Here is a 16,100-nt window from a genome sequence, read left to right as displayed (position 1 = left end):
TGGTGGAAAAGAGAATGATGCCTCAGGAAAAAAAAATGAGAGAGAGTGTGTGTGTTTGGGGAAAAGAAGTCAAAAGTATAAATAACAGGGAGTTCCCATCGTGCTCAGCGGTAAGGAACCCGACTCGTAATCATGAGAATGCAGGTTCAATCCCTGGCTCACTCAGTGGTTTAAGGATCCATCATTGGCATGAGCTGTGTTTTAGGTCTCAGATGCGGCTTGGATCTGAAGTTGCTGTGGCTGTGGTGTAGGCCATCAGCTGCAGCTCCAATTCGACCCTTAGCCTAGGAACTTCAACATGCTGGGGGCATGGCCCTAGCAAAGATTGGAAATATTTTATTGGGTATAGCCACTAGCTTACATTTGCCATGACAAATGATAAGAATAAGAGTCTAGTGGTAATAATTAAAGAATAAAAGGATTTGAGGAAATGGAGACAATGGTCATAGACTATTGCTCTTATTCAAGTTTAGGTAGCAGATTCACTTCCCATACTCCCCACTCTGGAGTGACTCACAAGAGACTGAGTGGTTCAGAGAAAGCTTCTGTGATTGGAAGAGGCACAGTTGCCCATTCAGTGTTTCTTGAAGCAGTCTCTTGACTTGGCTTCATTGCTGTAGTCTCTTGGTCTTCCCCTTATTTGCCTGGCTACTCCTTCAACCTATCCTTTGTAGGCTAATCCTCCCTAACTTTAGAATACCCATCACTTAAGCCTAGGCCTGTTTCACTCTCATTTTAATGTTTTCTAGATCATTTCATACATATATATAACTTCAGTTGTCTTGCCCATTTATGGCACAGTATAGGAAATGGATAAATGTGTTAAATCAGGAAAATGACTATTTATTCTAGTATTTATACTGATCAGCTCTGTTGCCATTTAATGATTTTTTTAGTACAAGAATTTTGAGAATATCTGTAGTTTTAATATATTTTTAACTGAAATTTGTTATTTAGGTTATTCAAATAGGCATATGGCCTATTAAATCTTTAGTGATGGCCCTTTTTGTTCCAATATGACATTACATTAATAAATATTTCCAATTTAATTAAAATACTTTGACATTTCTTATCTAAAGTTTACATGTTTGTATTTATATGGCAGGTGGTAGTGAGAACTTTGATAAAAACAACTTTACCCACGGCAAATGTGTTTCTGGTCTGCCTTATGATCTGGCTGGCTTTTGGCATCATAGGAGTACATTTATTTGCTGGCACATTCTATGAATGCATTGACCTAACAAGTGGAGAAAGGTTTCCTATATCTGAAGTCATGAATAGAAGTCAGTGTGAAAGCCTTGTATTTAATGAATCCATGCCATGGGAGAATGCAAAACTGAACTTTGATAATGTTGGAATCAGCTTTCTTTCACTGCTTCAAGTAGTGAGTACATGTTTGAATTTGTGAATTTTATACTCATCCATATGATGGTGAACATAAAGGACAAGATGTAGATGATTAATAAAGTTGGTTTTAAATTATTTTAGCAATTATTAGTTAGTAGTTACATGTTATGGAACATACTATATTACGCTCATTGGGAAAGACAAAAGTGAAATATAGTACTTGCTCTTTGGGGAGAAGGAAGTGGAAATAAAGGTGGGACTAACAGAGGAAATGGCAGATACTGGGCAAACCTATTTCCTCCACCACTGATCAGATAGTAGTTTCACAATTTTTAATCCAACTCGGTTACTACAATTTTGTTTCTACTTAGTGCTTGAGGAATGGCTACTCTGTCACCTAACATCTAGCAGATATAAAGAGGCAGATCATTCTGGTCTTACTTCCCTCATAGTAAAGCACATATATAAAGTGACTAGGACACTTGGGCAGCATGTATTTATTTACTATTTATCCATCTACCTAATCAGTTCTCTAAAGCACATATATAAAGTGACTGGGACACTTGGGCAGCATGTATTTATTTACTATTTATCCATCTACCTAATCAGTTCTCTCCCCTTTTATTTACACTATGCTAAAATCTTTTAAGTTACTTACTACAATTAAGCTAAGTAGTTTTAAGTAGTTGTTAATAGACAAATATAATAATGAAAATAAAGATCACAATTACATAGAAGTATAGTCAGTCTTACTAATCAAATGTTTTACTGTATTAATAACAGATTGATTTTTAATTTTTATTTGCCACGAAGTTTCCCTAAGAAATACTTACCATTTTTACAGGCAACATTTAATGGATGGATCACTATTATGAATTCAGCAGTTGACTCTACTGGTGTAAGTATAAATAATGTTAAAGGTCAAGTAGAGTAATTTTTGTAATTCAAGAACTGGGCACAAGCAATAATTGAATAATTAACATGGTAAAAGCAAACATTTATGCTAGGTAGAAATTAAATACATTACAGATTGAACATTTCATAAACAGTGAACTGCTCATATTCAGTGGCTGAGGCCCAACAGGCTCATTTGAAGGATTATCACAACAGTGATTAAACCAATGCAATAAACCTTAAAATCCAAATAAGAATTCCTGGAGTTCCTGTTATGGTGCAGCAGAAATGAATCCAACTAGTATCCATGAGGATGCAGGTTCGATCCCTGGCCGTGCTCAGTGGGTCAGGGATGTGGTGTTGCCATGAGCTGTGATGTTGCCATGAGTTTGGATCCCACGTTGCTGTGAAGTAGGCCAGCGGCCATAGCTCCAGTTCGACCCCTAGCCTGTGAATTTCCATATGCCATGGGTGCAGCCCTCCCCCAAAAAAGGCCAAAAAAAAAAAAAAAACAAGCAAGTAAGAGTTCCCTGGTGGCTCAGTGGGTAAAGTATCCAGCATTGTCACAGCTGTGGTGTGGGTTTGATCCTGGAAACTTCCACATGCCAAGGGCAAGGCCAAAAATCCCCAAAATACAAACAGAAAAGCAAATAAAATTCAAATAAACAAAGCAATGATATCCCTTCACCAGAGAAACAAAGAGGAAATACTGCCTCAAGGAGAATTGTTGGATTTTCTTGTCATAAATTGTTTTCTAAATCTCATGTTTTAAAAAGTCAGTATCACTATATCCTTACTTTCATACCTTTTAGTTTGTTTTTATTTTTAAAAACATTTTTTTAGAGTAGTTTTAGATTTACAACAAAATTGAGAAGGGGGACACAAAGATTTCCCATATACCCCTGCCCTAACACATGCGTAGCCTCCCCATTGTTAACATCACTCACCACGATGTACATTTTTACCAAGGATGAACCCAGACACATCTTGATCACCCAAAGACCGTAGTTTACCTTAGGGTTCACTCAGTATTGTACATTCTATTGGTTTGAACAAATGTATAATAATATATCCTTCATTATAATACCATACAGAATATTTTCACTGCCCTAAAAATCCTCTACGCCCTGCCTTATTTTGCTTATTTCTTAACTTTTAGGTAGATATGCAGCCTAATTTTGAAAATAACATCTACATGTATTGTTACTTTGTTGTCTTTATTATTGTTGGATTATTTCTTCCTCTGAGTATGTTGATTGGTGCAATTGTTGCTAATTTCAACAAGTATAAAATGAAGGTAAGTATAAATATTCTTTTTTCATCAGTGCCTGAGGGGGAAAAAAATGTCCTGCTTCGAATAATTGGTTTTGGATGCAGCATAATATCATTTTTACTTGGTACTTTTCTTTAAAAAAAAAATTGATATTCTGGCATATTGATAAATATTGCTAAAATGTTCATATTTACATTGTTTTCTATATTCATATAGGCAGACAAGTTTAAATGTTAAAAATTACAAGTGTTTCTGTGTGTATGTTTGTAAATTATGACATGCTGAAAATTAACCCTGTTGCCCATCTGCACAAATATGTGAAGATGTTCAAGAAAAATAAACCACACTTTTTTATTCTCTGATACACTCAAAGCTTTCAAAGTCATAACTAGCAGAGACATCTTTGTCAGATGGAATAGCTATTTCTGCTAGAAATAAAGTCATAACTCCTAACTAGATGGCCAAACAGGAGTGCTTGAAACAAATAAGAGAGAATGCAGAAGCAGAATTGAACAACCTCTGGTATCATCTCCAAAGACTCCCTTCAGGGCTTTCATTAATACAAAAGCCTCAAAAGGCATATAAATCCACTTATTTTAGCCCTAGGGACCTATTTTTATTAGGTGTAGGAGTGCCTTCCAATAAAGGAAAAAGAGTTTAATCTTCAAATTCCATCTTTAGCCATGTCATCACAGTTTGACTATGTGCAGACTCTGGTAAACAAAACCGCTTGGAAACTGCATTTATCAGATGGGATTAGAAAGACTAGTGGTCAAATATCCATTGAATTGATGCTTTAGTTTCCTAGGGATTTCAACCCAATGGGATAACATCCTAGGTTTTGCTTCAAATTGGTGGGTGTGTCAATTTTAAGTGACTGAGTCCCTGGCTTGGACAGTAACAATTCCTAATTCTTAGATTAGTACATTAAATGTTTACCTCTTATTCACTTTGGGTATTCTGTATAAAATAGTGAAAATAACACTGGGAACACAAAGATGAATAACCCCTTGAAGTTTCTTTAAAGAAGTAAACACAAAGTACTTCTGAAATAATAGTGAAAAAGTATTTTTTGGTAGTATCTGGAAAATTAAGTAGCATATGAACATATAAAAACATGTATATTACCAATTTTATTTTCTTCCTGATGATTAAAATGCACAAACCAACTTTACCTCTAACTTTTGAGTTCAGCTTTTCTTGATAGCCTTTCCAGATACCGTCTGCTATTCTCCTGTGTCTTTGTCAAACAAGAAATAGACCTCAGTAATTAAAGTTAAATACGATCAACTATCCACAGGAAAGTGAATTAAAGAATTATTGAATATCAGTAATTTCCTGTGTTTTGTATGGATTTTTGTGCAGAAAATCAGACATGTTTAAACATCATTTAATTCATTGTAGGTAAGCTTTTTTAAAGAATTAAATTAATAGGAGTTCCTGTTGTGGCTCAGTGGTTAACTAATCCAACTAGGAACGATGAGGTTGCGGGTTTGATCCCTGACATCGCTCAGTGGGTTAAGGATTCGGCATTGCCATGAGCTGTGGTGTAGGTCGCAGACACGACTCGGATCTGGCATTGCTGTGGCTCTGGCATAGGCCAGTGGCTTCAGCTCCTATTAGACCCCTAGCCTGGGAACCTTCATATGCCACGGGTGCAGCCCTAGAAAAGACAAAAAAAATTAATAATCACCAAGCTTTCTGATATGCATATTAATATAAGATGAAATATGAATTAAATATTTTTTAATATTTTTTTCTTTCATGTCTTTCCAAGGGAGGTGCAAATATATTTATAACAGTAAAACAGAAGAAACAATACCGTGCACTGAAGAAGCTGATGTATGATGACTCTCAAAAACCAGTACTTCGCCCAGGAGTAAGGAAACATTTAGATGTTTTTTAAGTTTTTGAAAAAATTTCCTATACATACTCTGTCTTGCAAATGAAAATGTGTTTTTAAAATTCTTAACAACAAATGCTTTTAACAGAATTTTTAAAATATAATCCCTTGACAAAGCTTTTGATAAAGAGTCTTTTTGTTTAATTTGCCTGAATGCTATAATTATAGTTTGGTAAAAACTTATTCCTCACTTATTCTCCTGTTTATGCTGGGAGAGAAGTTGAAAATCAAAAGAGAATGTGTATGTATAAATATCTTATTAATAAGAATATTATACCTTTTTCCCCCCATACAGAACAAGTTCCAAGGATTCATCTTTGACTTGGTAACAAATCAAGTTTTTAATGTCATCATTATGGTTCTTATCTGTTTCCAAGCAATAACCATTATGATACAAAGTGATGAACAGAGCCTGCAAATAGACATTGCTCTCTACTGGATTAACTCAGTTTTTGTTATGCTATATGCTGGAGAATGTGTGCTGAAGCTCATCGTTTTCCATTGTAACTATTTCACTAGTGGATGGAACATTTTTGATTTTATGGTGGTTGTTTTCTCTATTACAGGTAAGATTTTGCTTAGTCAAACTCAGGCAAGTTTTTATAGTAAATATCTCCTGAGATATATTCTTTTAATAAGCAAGACAGACAGGTAGGATCCCTTTTATTTCCAACTGGAATGCCTTACATTTTTGTGTTCATACAAGTGGACATGCCTGGAAGATATAAGTTATTAAAAAATATTTCTTGAATTTATACATAGACTTCATAGACCACCAGGTAAGTGCTTAGTTACCCATTCAGTATATCACATGCGTTATTTTTTCTAAGATGACACTAGAAGAATCTTTATATATAAGCAAGTTATAACCTTTCAAACTCATTTTTTATGTCCTTTCCTCTAATTTCTAAAGCTGTTTACCACTTTAATAACACTAAAGTTTTAGGTTTTAATAAATTTGTTTTAAGTTTTCTTACTCTGAGATCCCAGTCCTTTATTTAACAAATATATTTGATTTCCCTCTTTGTGAAGAGATATTATGTTATATGCAAAGAATTCCATAGCAAATAAGTTAGGCATAATTCCTGTTTATACACAGTTTATAATCTATTAAGAGAGAAATATAATTAAACAGCAGATTTTAATGTTGTGCTGTTTAGTGTATGATAAGGAAAGAGGTGCTATAGCAGCACACCAGAGTGAGGAGCACCTAATCAGTAAGTAGCGGTCAGAGAAAACTTCAGGGAAGAAACAAAAATCTGAAGAGAGACCTAGTGGATAAGGAGGTAGCCAAGAAAGAATCTAGGATAAAAAAGTTTTAGGCAGAGAAAAGTCTGTTTACCATCTGCCTTCCATGAGAGACATACTAGAATGTTATCTCCATAAGAGTAGGGACAATATTTGTGTTATTGTGAAGTACTATCCTCTGTAGTCAGTAGTGAAAAATGTAGTTAAACAGGGTGCCCAGTTGTGTATCCAGAAAATGCACTCGTTCAGCTGGTAGTAGAAACAGTGCAATTAATATTGATAGACAAGTACAAGAAACTTGCTAGAAAAGTAGAAAAAGTCGAGAAAAGACTGATAGGAAGAAAACAGAGGAAAATGGAATTAAAGAGCCCTATGAGATTGAAGTGAGAGTTACTGACATCTGGAAGGAGAGGAAATTGCAGTACAAGACAAAGTTGTTTGAATTTGGGATCTCAGAAGGTCAGGTACCCTGGGTCCAGCGTGTGGCCATAGATGGGTATGACTAAAGTAAAATGATGGAGATTACTAAAGTTAGGAAAGCCAAAGACTGAATGATTAGCCTTTCAATGGGTTGTGGATGGTAGGTGCTCAGATGGAAAGGGTGAAGGTGAGCCATGTGCTAAAGTCTCCAGTGAATATAAATGAGGAGGAATGAATAGATCACAGAGCTGAGGAATGATAGGAGATGGTATAGTTGAATGGCGTGATCTACAAACTGTCAAAGATTTCTTTCTTTTTTCTTTATAAAATTATCTGGAAATCACATTGGAAGGAAAGAAAAATGCTTGCTTGCTTTATCTTTCTATCTTGAGAACTATGGAGTGGGAAAGAATGAGCTGTCTGTGCTTAAAGAGTATTTGCCAGGGAAATAGTATCCTCAAGATAGAGTCAGATTTTAGGTAAGAAAGGCTATGAAGAAAATTTAGAGGTGAGGAAGTTAAAACATGTTTACAATTAAATGGGGAAACCTCCTTCATGATGGAGGACTTTGGAAGATTGAGGAGAAAAGAAAATTTGAGTCAGAGCATAAGGTTTGCTAAAGCACTGTGGAAATGAGGATATCCATAAGATAGAACATCAGAGAGAATGCCATCATTGACAATTGACAGTGACTGGATTAACAGAAATGTGAGACATGAACCTTTCAGATTCAACAAACTTACCATCTCATTTAGAAGCTTCATGGGATTTTCCCCTCCTCCACCTTCTCAACTCAAAATGTGCCACACAATCTTCAGCACTTCCAGAGAACATCCCTTATTTTTTTTATTAATTACAATTTTACCTTGTGTTCTATATCTCATTCCCATAGTTCCCCCCATTCTCCTACACTGCCAAAAAGAAAAGTTCTAGGCAAAAACTAACTTATTCAATTCACATTTAAAGCTCCTAAGGGCCCAGAAACTATTTGTGGACTAAATAAGTTAAATTACAACCTGTGAATCACTGAATGCCAAATATTTTTGTAATTATATTTATCAACAAGTCTGTCTTGCATTATAATTAGCTTATGTATACTTCTACTCTTTATATTATATGGTCTCTGCAGACAGGAGTCATGTTATTCATCTTAGCATATTTTCATGACACTTTTATTAATAAAGCTTGGGTTGAAGTAAATTTCTTGATCTAACTGCAATCAGAAAAAAATGACTACTGTTCTATATTATGGATTCATTCTATCTGTGATTCCTGAAGTGCTTGATTGATAATACTCTTAAAATGATGGTAGAAATAATTCCCTTCCAAATTTTGCTAGATACTCTGAGCATTGCCACAGTAGTATTTGGCTATCCCAAACTTTCATATGTGCTAAATGTTATATTGGAAGGATTAATAAGATTACTTTAGCATATAGGACAAAACCAATGAAATGTGAAATAATTTATATTCCTCTAAATAATTATATGGCCTGCTTTCCCTCTATCCAGGACTATTTCTGCCTCTGACGGTAGGATATTACCTTGTACCTCCTTCCCTTGTGCAACTGATACTTCTCTCACGGATCATCCACATCCTGCGTCCTGAGAAAGGACCAAAGGTGTTCCATGATCTGCTGCTTCCTTTGATGCTGTCACTCCCCGCATTGTTGAACATCAGTCTTCTCATCTTCCTGGTCATGTTTGTCTACGCCATCTTCGGAATGTACAGTTTTGCCTATGTTAAAAAGGGAGGTGGAATTAATGATGTGTCCAACTTTGAAACCTTTGGCAGCAGTATGCTCTGTCTTTTCCAAGTTACAATATTTTCTGGTTGGGATCAAATGCTTGATGCAATTTTCAACAGCAAATGGTCTGACTGTGATCCTGATAAAATTAATCCTGGGACTCAGGTTAGAGGAGACTGTGGTAACCCCACAGTTGGGATTATTTATTTTGTCAGTTACATCCTCATATCATGGCTGATCATTATAAACATGTACATTGTTGCTGTCATGGAGTTTTTAAATATTGCTTCTAAAAAAAAAGCCAAGACATTGAGTGAAGATGATTTTAGGAAATTCTTTCAGGTATGGAAGAGGTATGATCCTGATAGAACCCAGTATATAGACTCTAGCAAGCTTTCCGATTTTGCAGCTGCTCTTGATCCTCCTCTTTTCATGGCAAAACCAAACAAGGGCCAACTCGTTGCCATGGATCTTCCCATGGCTGTTGGGGACAGAATTCATTGCCTGGATGTCTTACTTGCTTTAACAAAGCGAGTTATGGATAAAGATGTGAAGATGGAGAAAGTTCTTTCAGAGATAGAATCAGGATTTATGTTAGCCAACCCTTTTAAGATCACATATGAGCCAATTACAACTACTCTGAAACGAAAACAAGAGGCAGTCTCAGCAACTATCATTCAACGTGCTTATAAAAATTACCGTTTGAGGCAAAATGACAGAAACACACCAGACAGTCATGTGATAGACAATGACAAGGAAGTCCAGATTATCAAAGAAGATTCTGATTTTGAAAAAGCTGAGGGAAAGGCAACAATTCAAAGTCAAATCTAATCCCACACTACCTTTTCACCTTCTTTGCATATCCTGCAAATGTTAAAAATTTAAATCAGAAATAAAAGCAAAGATCAGAGAAAGAAAATATTTTACTTAATAATCAATTGTTTACAACCCATAGCAGATAAGCTTGTCCTCACAAGATCCCATGTCCAGTTCACTTTTACCTCTGTATATTCAGTCTAGCCAAGACAACCCCTTACTATCACTGGAGACTTAAACTGGGTTAAAATTGTCATTTGATAACCCAGTGCTTATTTTCTCTATATGGCTTATATGATATGCACTTCTTCTGGAGGATGGGGGAGGTAGTGGCTGCGATTAGTAGCAAAAGGACTGTCTTATATATTTTATGTCTGCTTTAACTTGATAGATTCAAGTCACCACTGGTAGGATTTAAGTTCCAAATAAACAAGTACTTTCTTAATGTGGGGTGATGTTTAAAAAAAAAATAGTACAATGCTACCAGCCAATAATCATAAATTTGCCTAAACAGATGGCAATCAGGGGAAGAAGAAATACAGTTCTTAGAAAGTGCCTTGGAGATCAGTCACTCTTGGGGTGATTCAAACCACTTTTGAAAAAGATTAATTAGAGCTTAAGTTCTGTTTCTGATTGCTTTTGTTTTATTTTCTTTTTGGTACTGTGGATTAATGTTGTTTCATTTTTCATTGTGGTTTCTTATCTTTGGCTAGTTCCAGCTAAAGTCCAACTCTTTAACAGAATGGATTCCTACAATAATCAGCATAAAGGAAACTATAGTTATGGTCTACATTTTTTAAATTTTCTTATTTCTCATTGGGAAACAGTGGCCCCTTTAAAGTACTTTTCACTGTACTTTATTTTTTTTTTATAACTTTGAGAAAAAAGTGATCACTAAAACTATGTGGACTCAAATAGGAGATCAAAGTGTGAGTTTATTGGTTGTGGTGTTTTATAACATTAGTGAATGCAAATTAGTTTGCACTGATTTATTTTTCCAAGTTTTTTTGTTGGTTTGTTTTTATCACGTACATAATAACTCTGTAAAATGTTTTATGTTTGAAAATTTTTAAAGTCCTAAACATTAATTTTCACTAGTAAAATTGTTTGTTAAGGATAGGCACAAATATGAAGAAAGCATAAAAATGCAGTCACTTGCATCCCTGTAGTCTGAGATTCTGATATTTCTTCCATTTGTATTAAGACTGATTTCAATGTGCCTACAAAGTGCTAAAGGATTCAAAAAGAAAATATATATACTCTTGACTTACATGACATTTTAAATATGTTGTATGACATTCAGTATCACTTAAATATCAGCAATTATATTTTATTATGAATGCATGATCCCAATTGAGCCTTAACTATTATAATCTATTTCTGCTCCTCAGAAATGTATTAACCTGACCAAGATGCCTTTGGGGACCCCCCCCCCCAAGCAAATGTAATTTCAGGGCTCTGTTTCTTTCAATAAGTGTTCCTTCCTTCTCTCCTCCCCTTCTCCATCATGTGTTGGAGACCAGTGAGGAGTCAGTACTAATTTAGGGGCATGGTAAGAGCCAGTGCTTTAGCTAAGCTTCTCAGTTTTCTATTTCTTGGAAATGCTTTGATGTGGAAACTGCTTCAAATATTTAAATTTAACTTGCTTCTGTAAATTCCATAAAGATTATGAACTGATTTTAGTTTGAAAATTCTATCTTTTAATTGAAATCATTTGCCATTAACCTCCCAAAAACTATGTAAAGAATTATTTTTAACAAAGTCTTACAATATATTCTACTTTTTAGATACTAAAGAAAATAATAAATCTAACCTGTTAACCACACTAAACTTTGGTTCTTTTTCTTTGGTAAATTAGGTTTGCAACTTTGTATAATAAGAATATTTTATTTATTTTATTTTATTTTGCTTTTTAGGGCCACACCTGTGGTATGTGGGAGTTCCCAGGCTAGGAGTCGAATCAGAGCTGTAGCTACCAGCTTATGCCACAGTGATGCAGGATCCGAGCTGCATCTGTGACCTATACCACAGTTCACAGTCAACACCAGATCCTTAGCCCACTGAGCCAAGCCAGGAATGGAACCTGCGTCCTCATGGATACTAGTAGGTGTGGTTCGTGTCTGCTAAACCACAACAGAAACTCCCTAAGAAGAACATTTTAAAATGAGCCTTACATTAAAGTTTATTCATTTAGGCTCAAAATTTAAAACTGAAAATGCTTGTGCTTCCTTTGGATTAACTTAATTTTGTAAAATAAATAAATCTTAGGAAGCTTACCAGAGACTCTTAACGCACTGACAAAATATAGAAAGCACTCCTCAATTAAATCCTAAGTTTACTAGATGTATCTTCATATTATTAGAATTTGCTTTGTGGAAAATAATGCTGAAATTAAATTTATTGGTATGGTACTATTTATCAATACCTGCTTCTTTAAAATTTTTCTTTATTCTTTAATAAATATAATTCACTTTAAAATAGTTTTAAAGATATTAGAAATAGCTCCCATTTATGAGCAGACTGTTATGTCCAGCCTTGTGCTAAGTATTTATCATGCATGAACTCAGCATTCACAACTCATGAAGTAAGGCTAATTCTCAATTTATAGATAGAAAAAGCAGGCTTAGAAGGTAGTGCTTTTATATGACACTTGTAATTAACAAGGACAGGGACCCAAACCAGGGCTATTTTCAGAGCCTTAATATTTCAACACTCTACAGTAATGATCTGGTAATAAATGACCTGGGTAAAGACAGAGGAAGTATAAGATGAATTAAATTTTTGTACAGAGATAAGGAACCTCCTCCCCTCCCTCTTCTCTCTTTCTTTCTCTCTCCCTCCCTCCACACCCAAACCCCTAATCTCCAGCCCCACCCCCTCACTCCTGTGAAGGGATTATTATTTTATTTTATTTTACTTCATTTTATTTTTGCTACCCCCCCCCCCTTTTTTTTTTTTTTTTTTGCCTTTTTAGGGCCACACCCGTGACATATGGAGGTTCCCAGGCTAGGGGTCTAATCAGAGCTGTAGCCGCAGGCAGTACATCACATGCACAGCAACACAGGATTCCAGCCGCGTTTGCGACCTACACCACAGCTTACCCTCATGCCAGATCCTTAACCCACTGAGCAAGGCAAGGGGTCTAACCTGCGTCCTCATGGATGCTAGTCAGCTTTGTTAACTGCTGAGCCACGACAAGGAACTCCCTGAGGGAATTTTAAAAGTGGTGATGACCTCTGGAAAAAGGAAAGGCGCAAAGGATAAAATGTAGAAGTTGTTCTCATTCAACATTTATCAAATGCTAGATACTAGAGGTAAACCCAGAGCCTGGATAGATATACATGCAAACACACATATATTCATACATATATACAAAGTTACATACAGGAGTTCCCGTCGTGGCGCAGTGGTTAACGAATCCGACTAGGAACAATGAGGTTGCGGGTTCGGTCCCTGCCCTTGCTCAGTGGGTTAACCATCCGGCGTTGCCGTGAGCTGTGGTGTAGGTTGCAGACGCGGCTCGGATCCCGCTTTGCTGTGGCTCTGGCGTAGGCCAGCGGCTACAGCTCCGATTAGACCCTTAGCTTGGGAACCTCCATATGCCACAGAAGCGGCCCAAAGAAATAGCAAAAAAGAAAAAAAAAAAAAAAAAGTTACGTACAAAGGCAAATCTGAGACAAAAGAACTTACTGCTGGGGGAAACATAACTTTACAGTTGGATATAATATATGGACCTTTTTATAATAGTCATATGAACTAATATGTGCATAGGAAAGAATGATGGGGATTCTGCATTAGAAATTACAGGCGATGTTAATAAAGTGAGGATTAGTAAAGTTTAATCTGAAGATAAAGTTTTTATCAGAGAAGGACACTGTATTCAACACGGAGACAGTTTTAAAGAAAGGAGTTCATCATGGAGATGAAACCTAAGGTTCCAGTTTCTAGTTCTTCAAGCTAGGTAATAGAGAGAGGAATCAACAAGAGGATACCAGTTTCACAGTTTGGACAGAAAACTGGAGGGGAATTACTCTGGGCACCCTGAATCCCTTCCCAGACATGCTTTAATTTGTCCTTTGATTCTTGAACCCTCTCCTACATTAACAGTTCCTTTCAATGAATCCTAGGTCCACCTTCTCAATTCTAACACTCAATCAAGTGTCCCAGTGAATAACCAAGTCTTTACTCCAATGGTGGGGATTTTCATCTTTATATTAGGTAACCTAAAACTGTGAGGGTCAGACACTTAATCATCTCCTTATGTGTAAGTAAACCTCTTATCTTCATTGACTTCAAAATTACAAATCATCTCAAAGGGGTTTCTCTCAACTCCAGCTATTTCCTCTATTAACCATCCAGGTGGCATATCTCCCCTATACCTACATTCCAGGCTAGACCACTTAAAGGTAACATCTTCAAATGACCCATAAGTTCAAAGTCTCCAATAACACAAAATTTCATCACTTTTCTTCCCTTCTTTTATCCTTCCCATCTTTCCTTTCATAAAAAAAATCTGTTGAGTACTTCCTAGATATTAGGCACAGCAATTTAGAGGTAAATAAAATTGCCTTTGTCCTTAAAAAGGTATTAGTCAAGGTTCTCCAGAGAAAAGGAACTAATAGGATACACAGAGATATACAAGAGGAGATTAATTATCAAAGCAATTCATTGACACAATTATAAAATCTGAGATATGCTCTGTGCAAGCTGGAGAACCAGAAAAGCTAGCAGTAGAGTTTAGTCCAAATACAAACGACTGAGAACCAGAGAAGCCATAATGTAGCTTCTAGTTCAAGGCTGAAGGCCTAAGAATTGGAGAGGGACACTGGTATATGTCTCAGGATCTGAATCTAAAGGTCCTGGAACCAAGAAATCCAATGTCCAAGATCAGGAGAAGATAGATGTCCTAGCTCAAGGACACAGAGAGAGAACTTAGGCTTCCTCTACCTTGTTGTTTTATCCAGGCCCTCAATGAATTGGATTAAGCCTATGCATTGGTGAAGGGAATCTTTCTTTTTTTCCCTCCATTTACTTTCAGCAGACATATGTCACTGAATTTAACGTGGATTTCTTGTAAGCACTATATGGCTTCCATTGACTGGAAGATGGATGAAAGGTGGGCCATCTGTTAAGAAATAAGGAAGGCCAACAACCAACAAATGATAAGCAAAATAGAAGAACCTAGTTCATGTAATCATAAAGTAGCTGGTAACAGATCAAATTTTGTCTCCTTTCCTTAAGCTATGAAGAAAATAAGAACCTTGGGGATGACCCAAATCTCTTTCTGAAATTTCCAGGCAAAGGCCCAAATCTCTAAAAAAAAAAAAAAAAAAAAAAACACACCAATATAGCAGAATCATATTCTCTCAAGTGTAAATCTAACTGTTATACAGTAGTGAAAGAGAGAGTACAGCAGTCTAATAATTTCCCATTATAATTGGCTCTTTTTTAGCCATATGAGTATTACAGGCAATAGTTTCCAACCCTACACTGACATTCACATTTTGCTTAGGATTCTTCCCCAGAATTCTAAACAACTGAATTGGAGGGAAACTATCATAAACCCATAAAATAGTGCCTTGTGAAGTAGCAATGCCTTTTTGATCATTGGTTGCATCATACTGTTAAAGTACATGAAAGAGCTATCTTTTTTACTGAATAATTATTTTTTTCTAATTGTTCTATCAATCATGCTTGGTAGTTCTGGTGAAGGAAAGTATTCTTTCTTTTACCTGAGTGAAGCTTTTAGATCAAGGAGAAGCACTGACATATTTAGGACAAGCAAGATGGCAGTCGTAGCATCAGTTTGAGAAAGGAGATGTGTTGATTTATTTTACATCAATGGTGACTAAGAATCATCTCTAAGATGTCTGTTTTTTTTCCCAAACCTTAAATTATTAAACATATTTCTTTGTCCTCACATTGCTTTCTGCAGAAGAAAGCACTGCATCCTTCCAGTGCACACAAAAATGCTACTGCAGTGCAACCCAAGCAAAACCAGCCAAGGTCTGCTGGGCATCTCTGATGTTGCAGCATTTGATGCACACATGAAAGGTCTCATGAATAATGCGTAGGTATAAACAGGTGGCCATATCAAGATCTCTTCAGTTAATGCTATTCCCAAACACACTCCAAGGAAAGTAATTGGATACCTTCATTAGCAATTGATCTGTACTGGAAGAAAGTGTGATTAAAAGCTTGCAAGACATCGATTGTATGTGCATTAGCTTGCATTGACCTTTGTTGTTTTCTACTGAAAACCCATGTAAATGGTAGCAATAATCAAAATTGTAGTGCTAAACAGAAATATAAAATATTTTAAACCCACAAGTATGAAAATCCAGAACAATTCATCCACCCTAGAGTATGTGAAAAGCAAAAGTAGCTTATCATGAGGATGGCTTATAACTGGATAAGTGCTTGTGAGGCAGTGTTGATTGTTGATTGCTATC

General features: G+C 36.0%; 1 protein-coding gene across 1 annotated transcript in view; it reads left to right on the top strand.

The window, feature by feature from the left end:
• The window catches only part of SCN7A (sodium voltage-gated channel alpha subunit 7), an 81,766-nt gene extending 70,275 nt beyond the window's left edge, over positions 1–11,491 (top strand). The window contains exons 20-25 of the mRNA XM_047772800.1: positions 1,106–1,384; positions 2,192–2,245; positions 3,401–3,538; positions 5,292–5,393; positions 5,713–5,983; positions 8,597–11,491. Coding sequence (XP_047628756.1) covers positions 1,106–1,384; positions 2,192–2,245; positions 3,401–3,538; positions 5,292–5,393; positions 5,713–5,983; positions 8,597–9,663 — 1,911 coding nt within the window. The 3' untranslated portion in view covers positions 9,664–11,491. The remainder of the gene's footprint in view (positions 1–1,105; positions 1,385–2,191; positions 2,246–3,400; positions 3,539–5,291; positions 5,394–5,712; positions 5,984–8,596) is intronic.
• The last annotated feature ends 4,609 nt before the right edge of the window (positions 11,492–16,100 follow it).

The sequence above is a fragment of the Phacochoerus africanus genome, chromosome 3 (assembly GCF_016906955.1).
Source record: "Phacochoerus africanus isolate WHEZ1 chromosome 3, ROS_Pafr_v1, whole genome shotgun sequence".
NCBI lineage: Eukaryota > Metazoa > Chordata > Mammalia > Artiodactyla > Suidae > Phacochoerus > Phacochoerus africanus.
This window is presented reverse-complemented; position numbering and strand designations above follow the sequence as displayed.